Source organism: Strix aluco, chromosome 3 (assembly GCF_031877795.1).
Source record: "Strix aluco isolate bStrAlu1 chromosome 3, bStrAlu1.hap1, whole genome shotgun sequence".
Classification (NCBI taxonomy): domain Eukaryota; kingdom Metazoa; phylum Chordata; class Aves; order Strigiformes; family Strigidae; genus Strix; species Strix aluco.
Genome location: NC_133933.1, coordinates 88,193,696 through 88,218,798, shown reverse-complemented (window position 1 = coordinate 88,218,798; position 25,103 = coordinate 88,193,696). Strand labels below are relative to the sequence as shown.

The 25,103-nt window shown below is 36.3% G+C and overlaps 1 protein-coding gene across 1 annotated transcript; it reads left to right on the top strand.

Moving 5' to 3' along the window:
- The first annotated feature begins 1,147 nt into the window (after positions 1-1,147).
- UFL1 (UFM1 specific ligase 1) lies at positions 1,148-25,021 on the top strand. The gene is made up of 19 exons (XM_074819509.1): positions 1,148-1,547; positions 2,327-2,472; positions 3,548-3,576; positions 4,367-4,464; positions 5,343-5,457; positions 6,679-6,809; positions 7,390-7,448; positions 10,793-10,939; positions 12,074-12,249; positions 12,973-13,152; positions 13,538-13,658; positions 16,006-16,128; positions 18,048-18,168; positions 19,154-19,317; positions 20,438-20,568; positions 20,712-20,792; positions 21,516-21,601; positions 22,047-22,227; positions 22,933-25,021. Exons 1-19 carry the CDS (start codon positions 1,471-1,473, stop codon positions 23,143-23,145), a joined length of 2,379 nt encoding a protein of 792 aa, XP_074675610.1. The 5' UTR covers positions 1,148-1,470; the 3' UTR covers positions 23,146-25,021.
- Positions 25,022-25,103: the final 82 nt, after the last annotated feature.

Sequence of the window (25,103 nt, the reverse complement as noted above, 5' to 3'; positions counted from 1 at the left end):
CGTTTAAGTTTAGGTAGGAAGAACCTAGTTCTAAGTTCCCTGTTCTTTTTCCTGATGTTCGCTACAATAGCCTGTTTCTGTGTAATCTTCATAAAAGTTGGCCCCACAATTGCTCACATTTTTTCCCTACCCCTCCAATACACTATTCATTCCACCTAAATAGTAATGTCTAAATCAAGAATCTGGCTAAGGAGTCTCCCTTGTTGTCTTCTTTAGCAATGGGGAAAAACAGGCACCTCCAATGAGTAATCAGATACCTTGTCTTAGATGTGTGTTTTAGATAGAGCTGAACAACAATTTGAGGAGCATGTCTCACTGTCTATGAAGGCTCCAAAACTAAACTTCAACTGCTAACTCGAGGTGCCTAAACTAGATGAATCCTGCCCCTAGTTTCTCATCACAAAGAATATGACCAGTAAAACTGAAGCTACATACTTATCCCATTATAAACATGTCACATACTTATCCCACTATAAACATGTTGTTACTATGCCAGTATCTTTCAAAGTATTTGTCTACACTATTTAAACTGCACCCAGCAGAACACAAACAATGCCAGAGACATTTTCCCATAACTTTTGGAAGGGAGAGAAAACAGTGTCAGTGAAAACAGTGGCTATGCAGCATCTGCATCCACACAGAGAATTTTACCAGCAAGAACCCGGGAAGGCCGATGATACAGCCTCAGCAAGCACGGACCACGTTCTCCACGTTGGGCAGCTCCCAGCCTCCTGCTGCCGTTCCACGCGGGAGGCCGCAGGCGTTGGTGACTGGCGCTTCACCCGCTGGCCCAGCACCGGAGCGCTCCCCTCTGCAGTACTCTCAGTCATTGCCACAGACGAGTCACCTTCATCATTTAAAGACCTTTAAAACTGTGCGGCCAGCCTCTGATCTGACAGTTAAATTCAGCTCACCCCTCACCGCATAATAGCGGTGCCATTAAATGGCGAAGCTATTTACCTCACACCCCACTTACACTCTAAATTTCATTTCAGTGTTCAGTAACGTCAGTTTCTGATGTTGCTCATATTTCCACAAATACGCTGAAAGCTCGGCTTACATGACCAACCAAGTTTTAGCCCTCGGCCTGCCAGCGCAGTCCCCTCCCGCTCCAGCACCGCGGCAGCGGGTGAAGCACACGGCCGGGGCCGCACCGCGGAACACCGCACCCCTGTCAGCCGTGGCGGCACCGCGCGGGCCTCGCTGCTGCTGACAACACGGTTCGCCGGCTCTCGTGGCTACGTCCACGGTTGCTGCAGCTGCTGGAGTCAGGCCCGCGTGGGGAAATGCTTTTTTTTCTTTTTTCCTTGTTTTTTTTTAATGACCATGGCTGCGGCGAGGCCCGGCAGCGCAGGGACGGCTCCCGCCCGACAGGCGGCGCTGCAGGCGGAGGCCGCGGGGAGGAGGTTTGTCCCCACTCGCTGCCCGTAGCCCGCCCGGTGGGGGCTGACGTGTAGCGGCGAGGCGGCGATGGCGGCCGCCTGGGAGGAGATTCGGCGCCTGGCGGCCGATTTCCAGCGGGCGCAGTTTGCCGAGGTGGCCCACAGGTGAGCAGCGCGGCGCCGGTACCCGCTGCGGCCTTCGGAGCCCGCCCGCCGGTGTTCCCGCTGCCGGCGCCCCCTCCCTGCGCCGGCGGCCCTCCACTCCCTGCCCCCACTCCGCCCTCACGGCCCCTGGTCCTGGCACCCAGCGGGGTCCCGGGGGCTTCAGGCATGCACCGCCCCTCTGCAGCCCCCCTTTGACTGGCGCCGATCAGGGGTTGGTGATTAGGAGCCCCGAAGGGGCGTCCGGGGTCCCTAGAGAGTGTATGCGGGTCCACGAAAGTGCATGGGCCGGTAATCGCCGTTCAGTTCGAGCTGCTAAACACCGTCACGGCTCCTGTGCTTTGTGTCATCCTTATGTGCTGTTGAGCAGTTGAGGTTGTTACCCAGAATTTACTCAAAAAAAAAAAAAAAAAAAAAAAAAATCCCGAACAAGCAAAAAAAAACCTTAAAAAAGTACAGAAGGATCAAAGACACGAATTCTGTAAGCACAGCCGTTCCTAAATATGCAGGCAGGTGCATTCTTACAGCAGAAGGGACTGACAGCTGTTCCAGAAAAAAGTTGTTTTAGAGGGATGACCCGCATAAGTGAAGCCACATGGACGATTTGGGGAGGCAATAAGTAGGATCCTGAAATTAGTTTTTTGTCTTAAAAAGTATTCACCCAGAACAGCAAGTAATCATCATTGTACTCCTTGTGTTTAGTATTTTTGAAACATTAATTTACAGGTAATTTTAGCAAGTACTTACTTAGAATAATTGATCTTTCTTTATGCTGTTGATAGATTGTCAGAGCGGAACTGTATAGAAATTGTCACTAAACTGATTGCAGAAAAGCAATTGGAAGTAGTGCACACACTTGATGGAAAAGAGTATGTCACTCCAGCACAGATTAGTAAGGAGATCCGGGATGAGCTTCATGTTTGCGGTGGTAAGTGTGGCATTTGCTTTCCTCCTCTGGATTTGGAAGTTAATTTTGAAGACTACAGAAGAATTCGAAAGTTCTCTTCAGTACCCTTAATCTTGCAAAAAAGTGAGCTTGTTTCCTATTGCTTCATCTACATGTTAATTCACCTACTATTATTTTATATTCACTTCAGATCTGTGTTTGGCTTTTAGGTAAGCATATCAAGATATGTTACTTGGTTCATTGTCACCCATGCAGAATTTCTGAGGTAGAAGTGGCTTATGAACCCTTTGAAGGAAATTTGGCATTTTGCTATGGCTAGGTATCTGGCTCAGATGTTTGGCCTTGGCTCAGAATTTCAAAAATTATTCTCCTTTCATGTCATTAGTAATAATATTTTTAAATTGTCATTGATGGGTCTTTTAATTTACTAGTATGAAGAGCCATCTTCTCTGTAAGGTCTGACTTAGATATCTAAAGAATTAAATATGCTTCACACAGGTTTTGTCGATGGTTTTAATGAGAAGACAGTATATTGTACTTGTAGTTATCTTTAAGAATTAATTTCATGGCATCGTATGTTTGGAAAATTAACTTCCTTATTATGTTCATACAGATTAGTCATTTTTTATGATTACCAAAAGTATGCCTCAGTTTGTGTTATGCCATTGTCTGTCATATCAGCATGATAGCTTAAACTGAATTTAAAGTTGTTTGATTTTGTTAGTAGCATCATGCAAAGGTAGAAAGTTTTGGCAATCTCCATTTTGATACCCATAGACAAGTGGTCAAATCCAGATCAGCATTGAGGCAAAAACTAATTGGGAGGGAGTTTGAACAGTGATTTTAACTTCTGGAATTTCTGTATTGGATTGTCAGGAAGGCCATAGGGTGGAACAACATGGGATATCTTGCACTGAACACCTGTGGCTTCTGCGATTTGACAATATATAAAGCTGAAGTTGGTTTAATTGATTTTTTTTTTTTTTTGTAAAAAAGTAATGAAGAAATATTCTGTACGTGATGGACTATGCTATATTCTCAATCTGTTCAAACATGTTTTATGTACTAAAAGTATATTTGTACTTTTTTTTTGAAGGTCGAGTAAACATTGTTGACTTACAACAGGTAACTTCTTAGTAATAAAAAACTATATACTTCTTTCTTTTTTCACCATGTATATTGTAAATATGGAGTTCATCAGTTATACTCCAACTAAATTACTTTTTTAAAAGAAAACAAACTTTATGAACAGCTGTCAGCTCATGTGAGAATACTGCAGATTACTTAATCCATCCATTTACTGCTTTATTGAAAGCTCCTCTCTGCATGATGATAATCTAGGACCTCTGAAATCACCACTAAAATATACAGATTTTCTTATGTACTCTTCCTTTGTAAACTAAGGGAGGCAAACAGAAAAGAAATATGTTTCCCATTTAAATTTAAAGCTGCGAGAGCATGCATAATTAACTTTGCTTGTCTCTTTGAATCTTCCCTCTTCCTTCATTAACCTCTTGTCTCTACTAATCTTTATCCTCCAATAGTTTTCCTCTGTGACTAATTTTCCCTTCTGGCTTGAGTAAAATTACTTGGAATCAGAAAACCTCTCTGAAAGACAATTTAGTATCTTCTGTTCTTAGCTTTCTGGAATTTTTTTATTACATAGATTTCTTTTAACCTTGTCACAGTTGCAAAGAGAGCTTTGTCCTCCTAAAGCGTTGCTGCTTTATTCCAAATCACAGATTAACTGTGTATGTATGCAACAGTAGAAAAAAATAAAAGCAAAAGTAGAAAATGCAATAGTAGAAAAAAATTCCTTAAGACATAGGAATGTGTAAATATAATATCTCAGTGTTTCAGAATTAATTTCAATTTAAAGTGCGGATAAGAGGTTTCATTGGGGGTATTTTTTTAGGTAATAAATGTGGACCTTCTGCACATTGAAAACAGAGCTAATGACATCGTTAAATCTGAAAAAACTATTCAGCTTGTACTGGGACAGCTTATAAATGAGTGAGTACTTTCAGGAGCAATATGTATAATTCACATCTATTTTTTTATAATGCAGAGTAAAAGTGTTGGCCAGCCTTTGTTGTTTCTGAAGTGAAATACATTTTTCTTGACTGCTACTAGGACTGCTTGGTGACGATCAGTGCTTGGTGGTGATTAGTTCTTCTTTTCCGAATGGCAAGTGAAGCCTATCTCAGCAGAGCATCCAGTGAATCCTTGGAGCAAAGGCCTTACTGAATGTCTCTGCCCAGTGTCCTGCAGTTGAGAGGCTTCGTTTCTTACCGGGTGTTTTTGTGTGCAGCAGCCAGATCTCATTTGCTGTGTGGCTTTCTGTCTGCCTCAGCTATTGACAAACCCTCTCATTTTTTCCCACTTCTTGCTTTACCTCACAAGTCTAAGATGTACGAGCAAGTTATTTCATGGCATTCAGCACACTAACAACCACTGAAGTGATACTCTTAAGGGGTTGTTTCTATTATTGATTGTGCTGCAGGATTTATTCTTGGCAAAGAATGTGAACTTCCTGGCTCTCTTGAAATAATTAAGACCTATCTTGCTCACTGAAGCCCTTGTGACATATAGTAGTCTCACTGACATATAATGTGTTCCTGTTCCTGCTTTTTGACAGTTTCATATAAGCTAATAAATGACCAATTTTAATACTACCTACCTGGTTAGCAGTATTAAAAAAAAACACCCCATATTTTCACTGACATTGTTCTCCTTTATTCATTTAAAATAAATTTCAGTTTATTTTTGCAAAGATGCAACAGAAGGAGGTATAGTGCGAGGTCAATTAATAATTCAGCATGTGACTAACAGGTTGATCTTGAAGTTCACACTTAATATGTTGGGTTTTTTTTTTCTTGTTTTTAAATAAGGAGTTACCTGGATCAATTAGCAGAAGAAATAAATGATAAACTACAGGAAACTGGCCAGGTGACAATATCAGAACTCTGCAAGGCATACGACCTTCCGGGAGACTTCCTGATACAGGTGATGCAAGCCACCGACCTAGCAAATGTAGAATTGATTGTGTTCACCTTCTTTTGTTATCTTTGCAATATTCATGGCTTTAATTGTAATGAGCTGTTTGTCATTCTAAGCAGAAAAGTATTAGATAATAAAGGTTGCAGTGTAACAGCTATTCACAGATAGAGGTTGATGTCTGCCTTTTCACTACTGGGCAAAATCTCTTCAGAATCTTTATAACTGTTAGGAACAGATTAGGGTTAGTAATGTTAGGAATAGGTTAGATTAGTATAAGATCTGAAAATTTTTTTTTTTCAGATATTAAAGACGTAGGGGTAATTTTATCAGTCCTGTTAGCTACCCAGGAGGCAGAAATACAGTGGTAGAGACCTTTCAGTTTATTCAGAAAAGGTGAAATAAATGTTCGTTTCTAGAAGCTGAAGCCAGACATTCAGAGTAGAAAGAAAAAACTGTTTACCTTTGTTAGTGACTGTTGTAGTGTTTAAAAGGATTAGGGAGAATTGTCTTACCATTGTTGACTTTTGGTCAAGGTTGGATTTTGCTTGGAAGATACTTTTTCAAAGGATGATCCTGTGGCATGTGTTAGATGAACAGTCATATTAGGTACCACAGACAACCTTGTTGACTCGATTTATGACCAGATTTCGTCTAATATTTGTCACGTGATCAGCTTCTACAAAAACATTTCTAACATACAAAAATTATTACATAGTTTCTTTTTGTTTCCTGGACAGTATTTCCTGGGTTTAGTTCGCTTTACAAGGATGCACATTTATAAACTGTTTGCACCTGTTGTGTTTATTGTTGCTAATTTTTATCTTGACTGAAAAAATGAATAGCGAATTTGTCTGCCACTGGTTCATGCAAAATTAATATGAAGGTTAAATCTTAGTTTTCACTGTGCATCTCTAAACCTTACTTATTTATTTTGGAAAGTTTTATTTCATCATGAGATACACATATATCTGATAGAAGAGGGCATTGTGAGGAAAGCTGGATTCCCTGAAGTTTGGGGTGTGGGCCCTAACGGCATCACCTTACACGTAGTAAGACACATTCTCAATATAACTAAAGAGTAATTTCTCCTTGTAGTCCTCATTTCTGAATATTTTGTCTGTCTTAGCAAAACTAATTTGCTGATCTGTTAATACAAATTTTTTTATTAATTTTTGTTTACCATTGTTAATATACAATTTTAGCAGTCATCCCAGCTTCTATTTACAGGCATTATCCAGGCGTTTGGGTAGAATTATTCATGGACAGCTAGACCAGGAAAACCGTGGGGTGATTTTTACAGAAGCCTTTGTGTCCCGGCATCGAGCACGCATTCGTGGTCTCTTCACTGCGATTACTCGGTAAATTGCAACACTTGCAACTACATATAAAAATACTTTTACGTTTGAAAAAGAAAACAAAATAAAGACCTAGCTATAGATTTCTTTAAGTGTAGTTCAGTTTTGGGGTGAAATATTTAGTTGTATTATACTCGCTTTTTTGAAATGGGGACCTTTTTGAAAGGAGCGCAAGAAAAGTATAACAATATACAACATACTTGAGTTTTTTGGCTGAAGAAAATGTTCATCTGTAGTTCTTTCATTTGTTTGGAGAGTATCTATCCCCAGTCAGTTACATACTGATGTCTACCCACTACATGTGATTATAGATAATTTTTTCTTACTAAATCAATAACCTTCTGTGTCAATTTGTATGAAAAGAAAAACTTGGGACAGTGAAAGTTTCCTTACAATAATCATTGTAGCTTTGTTACAAGATACAACTTGATAGTAGTTCAAAATTAAAACCTTGTAAGCTGTGTCACACCCTGGGGCTAAGATATGTAGTTTTGTCCATCTGGAGAAACCTCTCTTATTTCTAGACTCTCCACATCAATTTCAGGTCATTAGCTTATATTGTTTTGTTTTTCTTTCTTCCAAGGCCTACACCTGTAAGTAACTTGATCACTCGGTATGGATTTCAAGAGCATTTACTTTACTGTGAGTTTCATTCAGACTGTTCTGTATGTTTGTTAGTTAATTCATAGGTTCTCCGTTACTAGAAGTATGCTTTCCAAGAAGCATTTTTGTAATAACCTTGATTTTGGAACAAAGAACAATAAGTTTCTCTTTAGTGTAAAAAGTGTTGAACCTTTTGTGCTATCCATAACAGAAGAGATGTTTTCTGTATCTAAAGCAATGAAAGCATACGTTGATGAAATGCCTCTGGGGGCAGAATGATGCAAGAATACAGTACTCATTTTGCCATCTGTTTTGTTATTTGCCCTTAGCTACTGGCAGTTTTATCAGTGAAGCACACAAAAGAGGACAGATTTTATGTAGCCAAATGGCATTAACTACTCTGGATTTTATTTATTGACTTTTCTCTGTGATAGCAGAGGCAGAGCTTTTGTTATGCTCTTAGTTAAATGTCTTTATATGCTGAGAGATAAAGCATATCCTTAAACTGTTTACTTTTATTTTCCACAGTTCCTTTTTTAAATAGAAATGCCTAAAGATTTACTATCCAACTGCTGAAACTTCCAGGCAGTACATAATTGTTTCTCACTTCTAATGTTGCAGCTTTTCTTTGACTACCCCCTCCAGTCTGTCCAAAATATTGCTTCAAGCATCATTAGGCTCATATGCTGGATGACCAAGTGCTGCTGGTCTTCGAAATTCTTTAATGGTTATCTATCTCTTCACATGAAAGTTAATATTTCTCTTTTGTTTGATTGGGTCTTTTTGCCTTCAGGGCCTTGTACACTTTAGCTCCACTATAATATCTCTCTGCTTACCTTCTTGTTCTTTGTGACAAGCTTATTCATTAAAAATTAAAATCTTAGCATTTAAATAAAAACATATAAACACTCTACTTTCACATAATCAATTTCAGATTTCCTCTTTTTTTTTGGAATGTGCCATCCAGGTATTCATGGATTAAAAGGAAAATCTGCTAAACTGCATTATAGTAATGTTGCAGTACTCAAAAAATTTCAGTATGCAGTTACCGTCTTCTTCAAACAGGTCCTGCAAGTACATGGTCACGTTTTGTCATGTACAATGTTAATGTGAATTGAAGTTCTAGTGTTTTCCTGTCACCACTAGTCATCACAATGGCTATGTGTATTTCTAATACTTTCTTTTAAGGAGCTTGTTCATCTTTTTCTTTAGTTTTTCTTACTGTATTTCATTTCCTCTGCAGTTTCATAAGTTTCAAAGAGCTTTTTACTCGCTGCCAAAGCACATTTGATTTTATTCTGTCTAGTTGCTGAGATACCATTGCAATTTCACAAATGCTGGAAACTTGAAAAATACCTATTAATGATGTGACTTATACTCTCTGCTTTTTATGTTTGCCATTATTAGCAATGTTTTTAAGTGGTCTTTGTCAATTTTGTGTCTCTTCCTGAAAAAAAATTCAGTGTATTGTTTGTATAATTTACAAACAGCTAATTATTTAATCAACATTTAGTGTTGGACAAGAGAAATAATATTCTTTGGTTCTATCACATAGCTGTGCTGCCATTCATGTTAAGCTGGTGTGAAGTTATGGTAGAAGACAATTTTAGAAATGAGAAACTGTTAAAGTTGAAATAGTAATTACAAAGCATAATGAAAGCACAGATGTTCTTTATTTCTGAACATTGTGTTGCTGGTGTAGGACAGGCATGGAGGGACGCTTTTCTTCTGTGCCAGACTTTGCCAGAGACCTAATAGGACACTACAAACTGCTCAATCACCTTTAAAAATAAATGTGAGATTACAGTAGTTCTGCAGAGGTCCTGTTGTTTTGTTTTAAAACAAAAGACTATCTAGGCATAATTGTAGTAGGGGTTGTGAAATCTATGAAAGCACCTTCTCTGTCCTAGGGCTTTAGAACTGGCACTTGAAATAATACAAAAACTAATTGGCATATTAATTTCTCCTCCTTTCTCTAAAGACTCCAGTTCATTGCTAGTGCTCCACAAAATTGTTTGAAAATCTGTTAAAGTTTTACTCTTTTTTCCAAAAATCTTGAATAAAAACAAGTTGAGATTGCAAAGAACAAAACTGTATTGTCTGACAATTGCTTAAGTAGAATAGACACGTTGACTCTATTTTCTAGCATAACTAAACTATTAATAAGTATAAAAATCTAATTTGATTTTAAGAATATGTCTTACAAGCTCCATTTTATACAAGGTAACTGAACCATGGCAGAACATGATTTCTAGCTCTTGTCTTAGATCACATTAAGCTACATCTTGTTTAAATCAGTTTCTCTTTCTTCTACATTTTTTCAGTGTAAGTACTGTTCAGCTTTGTTAGTGGCAGTTTTAGAGGCTTATCTACACTATGGGCATATCTGGCAAAAAAATGATTTAATATGCAGTATTTCTGCTGGAACCATGTTTTCAGGTAAATTCTCCTGTGTAGGTGAGCTAAACCTCCATAGGCTGTACTAAGCATGTTGTAATGTTGACTGCTACTCATATTTAATGAGAAAGAAGCCATACCATGTGATACCATTTAATGTTCTGTTCCAGGGTAAAATCTGTCTTTTAACGAAATAGAAATCAACACAAACTGAGGATAAAAAAAGCCGTCTAGCAAAGCTCTGGAATTTAATGGAGCTTGGCAGTTGATGTCACTGATTTATTTTTTTTTTTTAATATATCTAGTGACTTACAAAAAGGCAAAAGCCAAATATAGGAGGCAGATCAGATATTACTGTGCACCTTTAATGGATTGAAAATACCTTATTTAGCATCAAGAAAGGCTTAGTACTTTGGTACTACCAGTTACCAATATGTTCTTTGTCAGCGATGTTTGTGCATTATCAGGAGGTTATTACTGGCAACAGTGTGAACATTGTAAACAGATGGTCACCAGTAGGAGGTGTTCACATTTATGCAGCTCAGGTAGCAATTTTTCGTGTCACTTTGGTGTGTTCAGATCTCTCTTTTTTCCATCTTGGTTAACATGCAAGCAGTGAATTGAAAGAGAACATTATTAATAAAATGTTCATATATTTTATTGTCTGGACAGAGAAAGATTCTTTTATGATTACATTTTCTAAATTAAAAGCTCAAACTGTCCATGTATATCTTCAGTAAAAAATGTTTTGTTCCTGCCGTTGTGGCTTACTCTTTTGAAACACTGTATGATTTCCAGAACTTTTATCAAGACATTCTCATAAGCCTTAAAAATAGTTGTTAGAACTCAGAAATGTTTCGCTAGAACAAGCACAGACAACAAATGGGTGGGGAAAAAAAAGAAACAAAATGGGAAATAATTGCTGTGTTTTGATTAATGGATATATCGAAGTGGAAAATGTTGCTTCGTTTATTTTCTTCTTGTAGCTGTGCTAGAAGAACTTGTTAACACTGGTCGTCTAAAAGGCACCGTGGTTGGTGGGAGACAGGATAAGGCTGTGTTTGTTCCGGACATCTATGCCAGAACACAGAGCAACTGGGTGGATTCCTTTTTCAAGCAGAATGGTTATTTAGGTAATTAATCTATATTCTCATAGATAAAATATCTTTCTAAAACTAGTTTAGGTTATTGCTCTTACCCTAATATAGATTATGTGTAGAGTGAAACCTCACAAGAATAAGTGGAAATCAATACAGTAGTTGATACTTCTTTGTTGAAAGACAATCTTGCTTGTAATGATGTGTTACTTTATCACAAAGAACTGCATTTCAGCAGAGAGAGCCATACTGCTAAACTAACTTTACTTCTCACAGAGTTACAAATGCTACTTTTATTGCTGTTCTGGAAACATTTTGCTCATTGTAGACTTCTCAGATGATCATGTTTTTGACCCACATGGTTGGAGTTTCAGTCCAGGTGTCCAGATTACAACCAGACTTTGTCTGTTAGTAGTCCAGGTAGCCAAGCGTGCAATGCACAGGAAGAACCTTTTCCAGAATAAGATTTGTAAAACTGGAGTGGGTAGCACTAGTGTCCTGATTTAAATCCAAACAAGTCTAACTTAAAGCTGAGTGATGCTGAACGATGGTGTTTTAAAACAGGAGCTATGGGAAAATGTACCCTTGTGGTCCCAAAGGGCCAGTCCCTAAATAAGAGTTAGTCTTGCAGTTTGAAAAGGTTGACATAATTTACTGTAGTAGTATTAAGTGTTTCTGTAATATTGCTTGACTGATAGAGTATCTGTCAAAGTCTTTGAATGTTTTCAGAACGTCTAAGTATAAACTGCCAAATAGTTGAAATGCTTTGCTTGTGAGGCTTTGCATGATTCTACGAGTATATTGGAGTAACTTTTGAAAACATTTTGACATTGTATATATTGTAAATATTGTTCATGTTCTATTAGAATACCTTGGGAAGATATAATTGCAAAGATAAATTTAGTGGTATAAGAATCTGAAAAAAACATTTTTTTTCCAAAACTCAGACCAAAGTCATGTCCATGATTTAATCTTTGTATTTCTGTTAGCCCTGTTTAGGTGTAGCTTGTACTGAACTAAGTTTTAGGGCAGCATCAGCTTGAGGCTGCATTTACTTGTATAAAAACTATATGTAATGCTTCATTTCCTGCTTTCAAAAAAAGTTACCACATAAGATCCTGTATGTATATGAAGATACTTAAATGTAACAGACATCTAACTATTTTATAGAATTTGATGCGTTGTACAGACTTGGCATCCCCGACCCAGCAGGCTACATTAAAAAAAGATACAAGTCCACACAGCTGTTATTTCTGAGAGCAGCTTGTGTTGGTCAAGAAATTGTGGATCAAGTTGAAGGCTCTGTAGAGGAAGCCATCAGCTCTGGAAACTGGATAGATGTAGCGGTAAGCAATCCTTTCAGTTCTTGTTGTTGGATTTATTTATTTAGTCTTATTTTTGTGTCAAATGATACTTTATGGAAACTCACATATGTATAGTGAAAACAGCATGTTGTCAAAGAAGAATATTCAGATAAGTAAAACAGCAAGTAAAAAGGCATTATTTGCCTTTAGGTTGGTCTGAACAAAAACAGGGGAAGGACATACCAGTATTCAGTTGATAGACACCTGAGACTAACTTTCATTTCAAGATTAGTGTTAATGTATTCTGCTAGAGAGCAATATATTTCTGTGGGGTTATTTTTTGGAAAACAGTTTAAACTGAACTCTTATGACAGTTTCAGTAAGCAGAGGAATATTATCCATTTTGTCCTGGCTAAATCCTAATTTTAGGCCATGCAGCACTACTTTGTCACTTGTAAGGAGGCCTGCTGTTGTTTTGTGTTTGGAGTTACTCTGTATCTGTTGAGCTGCATTTTGAAGAAGTTGACATGTGTTTTCCCAGAGGTAACACATGTTCTAGAGCAACGTTGATTTGGGATGTCAGAAGATTTAAAATAGTGTTTACTCTTAAATTACTAGTTTAATTTTAAAAGTGCAATATATTCTAAATAGTTAACAGATATCAAATGGGGTGTCTGTGGATTCTTTTTATTCTCATACAAGTATGTCTGTCTGTTCTAGAACAGATTATTGTATGTAAATTTTTTTTTATTTTATTTATCCTAGACTCTTCTGCCCAGTTCATTGTCTGTAGAAGATGTTGGGATTTTGCTTCAGCAAGTGATGAGATCTTTAAATAAAAATTCTTCAGGTTTAGTCTTCAGTGACACCATTGTGGTCAGTGAGAAATTTCTAAGCAGCTGTGCTGATCTGTTTTCTGATATGATGCAACAGAAAGCTGAAAAGGTACAGATTTTTTTAATTGGTCAAGATGCAATACCTGTTGGATGTTGTAGTGTAGTTTATGTGACTTCCTATTTGCTGTGATCTCTTTACATCTCATCCGAAATTCAGTTTGAGAAGAAAGGCAATAATGAAGAAAGGGTTTGTATATGTAATCAGTGTAATTTAATTATATTAATTTGCACTCGGGGAACACCATCACACTAACAGTATGATCAGATGCTGAATTTTGAAGAGAAGAATAAATGTCTTTTCATGTGTTGCACTTGGAAAACATGGTGTTAGATTAGTATACTTAAAAATGGCCAGATGGCTTAAATGTTTCCCTATGTAGCTTTTGTTGCTATGTATATCTTTTTTGTTGTTAAGTATGTGTTCTTCATTTTAGGAAATGAAAAATAACCCTGTTAATTTAATCACTGAAGAAGATTTAAAACAGACTGCTGGTTTAGAGAATTTATATGCTAATAAAAAAGACAAAAAAGATGAAAGACGAAAGAAAGCAACAGGTAAGGCATCAATATTTAGTTTAAGCCAAAAAAAAAAAAAAAAAAAAAAAAAAGAGTCTTGTTTAGCCTTGGAAATATTCAGATAAAAAGTTACTGTATTTTGTAGTCCATTAGTTGCCTCCAGTCCGTTGCTGAAGATATTTAAGAAATAATCCAACCACTTCTCATCATTTTACTGGAGGTGTAGATGTATCTGAGCTATGTCCATGAGAACTAATTTCAGATTTAGAAGTGCAGAGGAAGTGCCGTAAAGATATCTTGAGTTCATTCAACACAGGTCAGCTGGCTTTAGAAGCAAGGAATCAATGTTCATTTATTTGTATATAAGATTAAGTTGTGCAGTGAGGACTGACCAAACCAGTATTAGCTCGAGGACCTCTGTACCATTTTTTTATTACACAGTGTAGATACACTCTTACTCTCCACTTTTCAGGGATCCAGGAAAATGAAAATATTTCTTAATAGTCTTGAGAAGTTTTTTCTGAAATTACTCTAAATTCAGAAGTAAGGTATTAAGATGGTGTTTTTTGGAGAATATTATGCATCTTTTCTGAGAATCCCATGCCAGACAATTTTCTGTTGTTTCCACACATAGCAGTTATTTGGAGATTAACACAGTTTACTTTAAGGTATATTCTGTGTTAAATTAATCCCAAGCCTTACTCCATTTGTGTGGTGGCTGTTTGGAATAGATCCACGTGTCTAGACACATTCATATCCACAAGTAATATATGCTGCACCATCAGCAAGCTCTACCCTGAAGTGGTCTTTTTATGGACTGTTAGGTGTATTACCTTAAAACAGTCGGCATCATGGTTTAAGGATTACGTGGTGTTATTGTATAATGGCAGAATCACGTTGCCTATCTTAAGGTCTGTGCATGACTATATCACTATATACTGTTTAAGTGTAACCTGACCTGGTGTAGTGTTAATGCAGCTCATACAAATATGGATTCCATCATGTATTGGATTAATGAAAGTTTTAAAGACAAATTCTCTATTGTCCATTTGTAATACTATTTGCAACAAACAAGTATCTGTGAGGCATGTACTCTTGTATTCCTTTCTATAGGTTACAGCCCGCGTTTCCTGTTGTCAGAGATACAGCTTTTCTGGCAATAGTCTCTCCTGCTCCGTCTCTTTGTGGATAAGATCTTGACTGCAGATTGCAGCTTTTTCTGTATGGCTATTAAAGCGGAATACAGAATGAAGGGAGCTTGTTTCCAAAATAACTAATATGTTGCACAGTTGACAAACAGCTTGTATCTGCTCAGCTAAATGCAGTCACATTTCAAATAAGCTTGTGAAAAACACCAACTCTTTTTTTTGGAGAGGTGAAAAACTCAGAAAGTCTCACAAGTACACTGTCTGTTGCTAGCTGACAGTGAACTGGTTGGCTGTTCCTGCAAAGTAATGCTTAAACATCCACCTACAGCACATACCAGATGTGGTTAGCTTTGTGAGTAGTAGCATCTTGTCTTTGTGTTTCCTTTTCCTAAATGATAGTACTGCTACGTAATGCAGTTACTTGAACTCTTGGACCTTGTATTTAAATGTAAACATAACTACCTTTTCAAGACTTAGTGCGTGTATAGAACCAGTTATTCTGGAGTTTTAATTTCTTTCAAGTGAAAAAAGAAGGGAACAGGCTGTGAAAAAGGGAACAGCAGAACAGCTTACTTTGTGGAGAGGGACTGTGCTACAAATTGAGATCCTGTCTGCAGTGTGAATACATGGATTACAGGACCTACAAACTAAGTAGTTTGTTATGTTTATCAGAACAGGAACATCTCATTGCTTTATAGTCATCCAGGAATAGTCAAAAAAGAATTAGTGTTCTAGTTAATTGAATGCACGCTTCCAAGAATATTTTGGATAAACGCTTACTGCATAGGATTCTTTCTCTGAAAATTAATAAAGTTACATTATCTGGAATATTTTTGAGTAGCTCAGTTATTCAGCATCACTGAATAAAAATGCTAAATGCTAACTAAGAAGCTATTTTCAGCCAACAGAAAATCTCCCATTACATTATGGATACTGGTATCTCATCCGTTTTCAGCTGGAAAAAGATATTGATTTTTTTTTTTAATGATATGTACATTTGATATAATTAATATTTACATTTATTAGCTTAAACAAAGCTTTGACTCAGTTGCTTTTTTTTCTTGAGAATGAAACTTAGGTCCCTAAGATTCTGGAATATGTATTGTAGGTTACATTTAGAATCAGGCTGTGTTTTTTTAATTCACCATTGACAAGTAATGTGGATAAATTACCATAATACTGTAAACTTTTTAAGTGCTAGAACTTCACTGTGCACTAAGCAAATAATTCTCCACCAGAGGGCAGTGGAAGCGTGAGAGGAGGAGGAGGTGGTAATGCTAGAGAGATTAAGATTAAGAAAACCAAGAAGAAAGGAAGAAAGGACGCTGACAGCGATGAAGAGTCGCAGACAACTAGCACAGGTTTGTCATTTTATTTCGGGCACTATTTACTCATACCGACATGTTTTTATCACTTGCTTTTCCACATCTCTGTTTTTCCCCACTGTATTGGTAAGATCAAGTAAAATATCAAAGAATTTGAGAATACTATTCTGTTAGAATTGTGTCAATGGATATGATATTGCTATCTAAGTGAAGTGGGCATACTGTATTCACTGAATAGTATAACTTAGTCTTTAAAAACAAAATTTAAGTAAAGGAAATGAGAGCGGGCGGATTGTGGGGGTTTTTAATTTGGTTTTATGTAGGAAATGCCTTAGATTTAGGGATGAATATTGTTTTTTTAACACCTTCTGAGTACTGTAAGATAAATGGATAAGTTCTCATCCAGTTCCAAAGCTTAATCAGCTTAAATTAACAAATCATAGCAATGAATCAGTACTAAGATGTTTTTCCTCATAAGGGTAAAATATATAGTCACAATAAAGTTTTAATATTTTAAGTAAGATTCATCTTGTTTAACTGAGACTTCTACATCTGAGCTAGTTCCCTTTATAACTGCTGACTTTGTAATGGAGGAAAGTGGGTACTTTGAAGGCCTAGTCTGTCTCGCTTGTTTTAGATCTGTACTACAGGATGAGTTTGAATCACTCCCTGTTGGTGCCCATTTCTCCATCTTTACTGTTAGGACAAGGAGCGTGGATGGCTTCCTCAGAAGTAAACACCTATTGTTAGACTTAGCAAACTGGTGGCAAATGAAACAATCATAATTATGTGTTATTTCTTTTATTCGATGGAGTACTAGAAATGTGTACTTCCATTTTATATATAGTATCCGGAATTTCAGTACTGACTGAAAAATACTTGTAAACATATTTGAAGTTGTAAAGTACAGCATCTTCATTTTATATGATACTATCATAGGTTACTCTAATTCACATATAAATGAAGTTATTTTTCAAGACTACTCAGTTATTGAGTAAAACAGTTTAAAGCACCTTTTATTTTGGTGTAACCTTTCATGTTTTACAATTACTGCTGCTTGTATTGCTGTGCTGTAATAAATAGATTGAACCAAAATACCAAGATAAATTCAGATGTAACCATTCAAATATAAATAAGATCATTCCAAAACCTGATTTAGTCTCCCTTTCCACCTGTTTATATAGCTTTGTATGTTGTTTATTGCTACTGTGGCACAACTAGGAACATCATTAATTTCCATTCATTCAGTTACCTTATGTGCAGAATAAATGTGGTTTATGCTGCACCTGGAACACGGAATGCCTGTCCTTTTCTGGTTCCCTGTCATCATCCTGATCTCATTCTTACATGTAAAAACTAATTTCTGCAGCATGCAGACAAACCTTATCTTTTGTCCAAAACCAAAATACAGATGCACTAATTAGTATGTATTTACAAGCAACATGCAAGTTGATTTTGTTACTGGAACTTGTCTAGTTTAATATCCTTGCTTTATCATGTCTCGAATTTTATATTGTAACCTCAAGTTTAGGATACTCTCTGTTACATGACTGTGTACTTTACTAAATGGGGTTTTAAAAAAAAAGCAACCAACCACCTCATGAAATCTGTTCTATTCAGTTTTGGCATTTTAAAAAACCTATTTGGTCTTGGTGACGTCATTGTTTCTAAACTATTGGATGGGCTGGGCAGTTTGAAATGTCTCACCAAAAACACATTCCATCATACACTATTTAAGTTGTCTATTACAGAAAATAACTTCTAAGCGATCAAAAGAGAAATTTTGTGTGTAAAATTTAACTGTCATGCAGTCATCCCTTTTTTGCATTGTCGGTAAAGCATTTCTTCTGTGGAGGTGTAGACTTTGAGGCACTGCAGTGTTTCATGCTACAGACTAACTGCAGCAAAATTAAATACAATGTTTTCTCAATTAATGTTGCTCATGGCCACTACAGGTAGGAATAAGCACCCGGAGTTCCCTTTCATGTCACAAGAGGAAATTCAAGATGTTTTAAAGACCCACATGCAGGATTGCCCTGAAGAGCTTATTACAGAACTTGCTGAACATCTAATGAGGTAATTTCAGTAATTCGACTGGAGTTATAAAGTCTGTGATTCACTTCAGATGAATCTTCTCTTCAGTCTCTTTTCCTGCTTAGAAAAAAATGTTTTGATGATAGAAGTCAACCACAATATTCTTTTTCTATAGGGCTCCATGTTACCTATTTACTTACGTATTAGAAAGCTGTGCTGACACAGTAATGAGAAATAATGCTTCTGCTTAGCAGTAGGTGTTTCTGCATGCTTTGTCAGCAAGCATGTAGTCAGGTTCGTGGGTGTATTTCTACCCCCTTATGCTGATCCATGTTGGGGTTTCACCAGTTCCATCTTCTGCACAGCCCTTGGTGTATGTTCATGTTTCCTGTCTTTTGTGGCTCCGCTGGCACCTGTGTGAACTGAGTAGTAAGCTAGGTCAGCAAACTGATCTAAGCAAAGATGAATAACTTACTTTAAAAGATGTTCCATACAAGAGAGAGGATGCAAATACGTGTGTTTAGGGCAAAAAGGACGTGATAGAACTGTAAGAGCCTAAGCTTGAGAAACTTGGGAGTGCAATGGTAACTGCATCATTAGAAGGGCCTGTGCTATTTTAATGCAACTTAAGTCTTCCCCTCTTACAGCTCTCATTGGTCTGAAATTTGTCCACGGACCCCTGAAAGAGTCTGTGAATTGTGTTGCTTCTGAAAATCTTTTCTGTCTTTCATCTTGTTCCCATTTAGGAGTTGTTGAGTTAAAACCTTGGCAATCATTTACATACCATGCATACTGTAACCAATAGTATTTCTGCAATTACAAAAGTACATTTTAATTTCCTAGTGCTTTTTTCTGATTTCAATTATTTGCTTTTTATTTATCTCACCATTCTGTGGCATTCACGTCCCATACATTTACTATGTAATGAGGTAGCTTTCTCTATTGGTGATATATTTGGAAAAACCTTCTACAGTTTTACACTTTGCATAATGTTCCCTTTTTCTCTTTTCTTCTTCCCTGTTCTAAGACCTTTAACAAAAACTTACCAGGAAGTTGTGCGTTCTGTTTTTACGTCTTCAACATCTTCCTCTGGAGCTAGCAGAAGACAGACTATGAAGGACTTGCAGGAGGAATTCTCAAACTTGTACAACAACATCCGGTTATTTGAAAAGGGAACTAAGCATTTCACAGGTACAATAAATATATACTTTAAAAAATGGAATATGATACTTCAGGGATGTTGAATATATTCCAGAATCTACTTCAAGGTCAAAGAAGAGCAACAGTTTAAAAGGAAAAATTTAGAGATGTATTTACATTGCCGAATGCTGACCTTATGCTGGATTGTATTGCTTTGTACACTTACTGAAATATGTTATCTTTATTTCATATCTATAGTCTGTTATATTTTTTTTCAAGATAATTGTGGGTTCCTGTTCTTCCTTCCAAAATGTTTGCATTCCTTCCCAGTTTTTAAGTGTCTGGGGGGGAAAAAAAAAGAAGAAAAAAGAAAAAAATTAGTAAGCTTACTTCATTCTGTCACCTGTGCCACTAATGAGAGAATTGAATACTACCTGATTCTAAGAAGCCCCTGTGAAAACGTCTTTTAGGTTTGATACTGAAAGTACCTGCTCCTTGAGGGTAGTTTTTCAAAAAGGTCATTTTGCAGTGGGTTACTTTGTAAGGTGTCTTCTTTAGCTACCTATATTTTGTGACAGAAAAGTAGCATTAGGAAAATATTGTAGACATTTTAACGATTCTCTGCTCTATTCAACTTTCTTCTAGAACTTTCTCTGCAGAAAACTTAAAAGGAAACACTAGCAAAAAACCACAATATTCCTATGTTTAGGAATAAAGGGAATTATTTCCCATTGGCCTCTGTTCTTGTACATGTGTTCTGCAGCTTCTTTTTTCTAAAATTCTACTGTTTCAGTCTTAAGGGCATGTGCCTCCTCTTCTGTTTAACTGCTTGTCCTGTAGACTCTTCCTTTACATACTTTTGACTTGTTGATGGATAGCAGTGGTTGTTCATTAGTGGTTCAGGAAAATTGTACAGGAACTAGTTCACTGCTTGTACAGGTACACCTTTGAAATACTAGCAATGCATTAAAATGAACTTACAGACCATTTCTCACTGAACAGTGTTCCATAAGCAACTGCAAATGAGGGATGTGAGCTTCAGGTATCCAGATAACTTTCTCGTACTTTATCATGATTGATAGAGTCCATGTTTTAGGAAGTGCTGTGATAACTGTCATAGGAATCAGATAACTATAAGAAGTTACTTTTAATCACTTATTTCTTTTAACAGATGAGACTCAGACTAATCTAGCCAAACACCTGTTGAAGACTGTCTGTACAGATATTACAAATCTTATTTTCAACTTCCTAGCATCTGATTCAATGATGACAACAGAAAATTATTCTACAATCACAAGTGAGGTACACAGATAACAGTTTCTTTTTAACAGTCTCAAGTAGATCAGTGATGTTTATTTAATATTTAATTATCTTCTGCTTAAATATGCCTGCAGCTAAAATGGTAATTAATTATTACAAATTATTTCCATTCATGTCTCATACAGGTCCGGACCAAGATTTTAGGTAAATTGCCAGAAGACACCAAAGGTCCTTTAACTAAACTGCATACTTCTCTGAATGGCAAGGTAAAGTGATCCAGAATCTTTTGAGTTGACATTTTCTGTTCTGCTGATACAATGCTAATAAACAGCCGACATAAATAGTGTGGTACATAACTGCTGCTGCTGTGAAGGGTGAAGGCAAAATAATCTTTTGAAATTGTGTAAATCAGTGAGAGTAAGTACAGTATCATATCTGTGAATTTTAAGAGGTGGAAAGGTGGTCTTACATTTTGATATTGATAGTCACCTAGCTCTTTGCTTCCAGATGGAATCCAGTGTATCTTTTGTGTGCAGGTAAGAAAAGTAAAAGCTGAGAGAGGATCAGCAGTTAAAGTAGTTGATATTTCTTGTATTTTGTTCCCAATGTTCCCGGTTGTTATCCCATGTATTTCTGAACTAGTAAAATCCTAGATATTTAAAAAAAAACCCCTTCAGACTATGGCAGTGTAAGTACAAAGGAAAGTAATTTCTTAATTCTTCTATGCAAAAGGCCATACTGATACGTTTCTTAAGAAAAAAAAATCTGTAAATAATTGTAGAGCATGTATTCCTTCTTTAATTCCATTTTTAAGACTAATGGATTATAGTTTGTTTTAGTATTTAACACTAAAACAAATACTTTCCACTTTTTCTTTTCTTCCATAGTTTATTCGAAATGTATTCAAAGTCATCTGTTTGTGGGATTAATTGTGAACAGTAGGTAACCTTTTTTTACACAGATTAAATATTTATATCATTTTTTGATAGAGCATAGAAGATTTTCTTTCATGCCTGGATTCTGCAGTGGATATTTGTGGTATTATGGTGAAAAAAGGAGACAAAAAGAAGGAAAGGTACCTTAACTTTATTTATTCTATACACAGTATGTGAAGTGTAGCTCTTTTGCTGCACAAATATCAGGTGGTTAGTTTGGTAGCAATCACACAGAATGTGTAGGAGACAGCCTTCCTTTCCAGACTGTTTAACTGAAAAATGCAAAGCCAAACAGTCCTAATTCCATGGGAGAAGGAGCAGGGGGAGGGTTCCTGTTTAGCTAATTTGCTTGACTGACTGCTTACTACAACATACCAGTTTATAAATTCTCTAGGGGGCTTTTCAAAATCTGACTTACACCAGTGCTAGCTTTTTTTTAAAAAAAAAAAATAGAATTTCACATAAAGAACTGGTCGGTCAGAGCAGAACAGTAAAATTAAGTTAAATATGTTTTAGAGTGTATTTTCAACTACTATAAAACAGAACAAGAAATATATTTTTATATAATGTATTCCTGTTCCTTAGGCAAGTCCTATTTCAGCATAGACAAGCTCTGATTGAACAGCTAAAAGTCTCAGAAGATCCAGCTCTTGTTCTGCACCTGACATCGGTACTGTTATTTCAGTTTTCAACCCACTGCATGCTTCATGCACCAGGAAGATCAGTACCACAGATCATTAATTTCCTAAGTGGCAAGATCCCAGAGGTATTCCTTTCTAGCTTTTTAGGGGGAAAGTGCCTTTTTTCTATGACAGAACATAAAAGTTGTACCTTATACTATTCCTGCTGCATAAGACTGACACCTTTGTGTTTCATGTCTAATCATTACTTTATGTGCAGAATATACAATTTCTCTGATCTGTATTGTATTTCAAACCTATCATTTCAGGGATCTGTCTTCAGTATTTTTTAATAAAATTAAAAATCAATCTGTTATTAGTACTGTAGCTTTTGCCTTTATCCATCGAGACAGCTATGTATTGGGGGATATTATCATTCCTATAACTGACATTTTTTGTGCTCTTTTTCCTCCCAGCTAGAGCATGGTTGCTTTTAAACTTTTCTAATTCAGTTTTAAAGAAAGATGTATGTTTTCAAAAATAAAAATACTGAAATTCTATATTCTAATCTGCCAAAACGGATGTTTTCTACTAACTGCATTGCTTTTCTGCTTCAGTGGTTAATTGTCCTGTTCTTGCAGCATGGATGCACTTTCATTTTTCTGCCTCTTTGAACGTCTCTCAGAATTTAGGTTGCAAAATACCTTGATGGAAGTATATTTATGTATCACTAACCTTCTTTATGCAAGAATGGGAGAATGCTTTTTTAAAATTTAATCTTTAATTAAAGGTCTTTATACCTTCTCTGTAACATTGACATTCCTTTGTTTTGTTCTGTTTTTTCCCCTCAGGATCAGCATTCTCTGTTAGTCAAATACCAGGGATTAGTAGTGAAACAATTGATCAACCAGACTAAGAAAACTGAACATGGAGACAGCAACACAACAGATAACCTGGAAGAGAAGGAAGAAGCAGATACCATCCGAAAAGAGCTCCAGGAAATCACTACCTCTATCAAAGATCTTGTTCTCAGACCTAGGAAATCTTCTGTAACAGAGGAATAAAATTATTATTCAGTGTATCCACATCCATGATACAGTCAGATTTTATTTTTTTTATCCTGAAGGGAAGGATAGCAGAAAATGCTTAACAAACTTTAAAATTTGGCTTCTAACAATTGCAAATCACAGCCTGGGAACACAGTTGTTGGGTGATGGTGGCAGATGGAGTTTTGTTATGTACTACTACATGTAGTACAGGAACTACAGGGTATGTATGACAGACATTAAATGTAGATGTGACAGAGCAGTTGTGGACACTGGGTATGAAATTAGTGGGTTTTAATTGGCATCTTCACGTAAGACCTCAAGAAATGGTTATTATTCAGATAGCAGTGTATTCTGTTCCATACACACACGGGCTTATAGTTTTACTTCTCTGATTTGGATTTATAGTGATCTAAGGATTGCATATAAGTGTATATAAGCCTCTATATCTTAATTTCAAATGCTAGTTTTGAAACATATACTCATACCTAATAGTATACCAATGAAAGGCCATCTTTACTTTTGGATATCGTTAGTGGATGTTTTCAGCTTCCAGACCACTGGGCCACAACAGTAAAAACATTGAGTACGAGTGTATATTGCTAAACTTAAGAGAAGTGACCCAGTGCTAATGTGAGTTTCTAAATGTACTGAGAGCTTATGGAAATCAGCACGCTCATGCTATTAATGTATTCTGTTACTCTCCATAATAGCTGTTCATTTAAAATTTTGTAATTCGGACAGAGGAAGTGATAGAAGTGATACCCTTTTGCATTGATATTTTGGGAGTGGATAAATACTGTTATGTCTGCCATATTTTACGTGCTATATGTTCATTTAGTGGACTTGTTCAGTTCTTACTCCAGTTCGCATAGCAGTTAGAAGCACTTGCTTGCATTCTGTCAGCTCCTTGAGAGAACTTGTGGTATTCTGTTTATCCTGTGAGTTTCTTGAAAATAATTTAGTTTATGATCTTTCTACATAAACTTTATAGACCGAAATATTGGCTAAGTGTTTCCCTCAATTTCGTACTAGCCTTATTTTTACATGAGCGGTACTTTGTCTTCAGGAAAGTGGAAGAATGCGTAAAATAGAGTTCTGCCACTATTACTGACGTAATTCTTGTATGTCAAATATAATTCCAACTTATTTTTAAAAGAAGATAATTTTCAAACAATAAATATTTGAATTGTGTTACTTCAGTAATGCCCATTGATTTCATGTGTGTAATTTTAGGGTTTTGCATAAAATCAAGTTTGAGTAGTAAGTCAAGAAATAGAGTTATTTTCAGTGAAAATGTTATTCACCCATTCTTGCCAAAATTCTTTGAAAGCAAATTCTGTGCAACCCCTACTCTGTTCAAATATTTCTGTTTTCCAACAGTTCACATATTCTATAAACTTAATCATAATATACCCAGGCCTGAAATTGCAACAAATGAAAGTTGAAGAGGCCAAGTATGGAAGCTCAGTAACAGGTTAACCAAGGTTAAGTTTATTTCAGTAAGGTAAAAAATTGAATTTTATACATATATAAAAGGCAGTGATGTTTAACAATGTTCACATCAATGCTGATCTTTTCCCAGCTGTAAAAGCAAAACAGTTTGGCAGAAGCAAAGGTAGTTGTTTCCTTGGCTGGAGGCTATCATAGCTGACAATAAAGGACAATGAGGAGTAAGAGATGAAAAATGCTCAGGCTGTTTAAGAAATAGAGTTTGCATACAGAGAATAGGTTTGATTTCTTGTTATTTAGCCAGAATAATTAAGTTTCTCTACTGAATGTAAACAATTTTGTATGACATTGAGCTACTTTGTAAATAATATGCCATATGATATTCTGTATGCAAATATGAAATTATTTTAATAACATTAAATGATGAAGTATTTAAAACACATTCTGTTGACTTAACCAATGGTTGATCATCTCGCAACTTGCAGCTTTCAAACAGCAATTGGTAGTATGCACCATTTGATTTA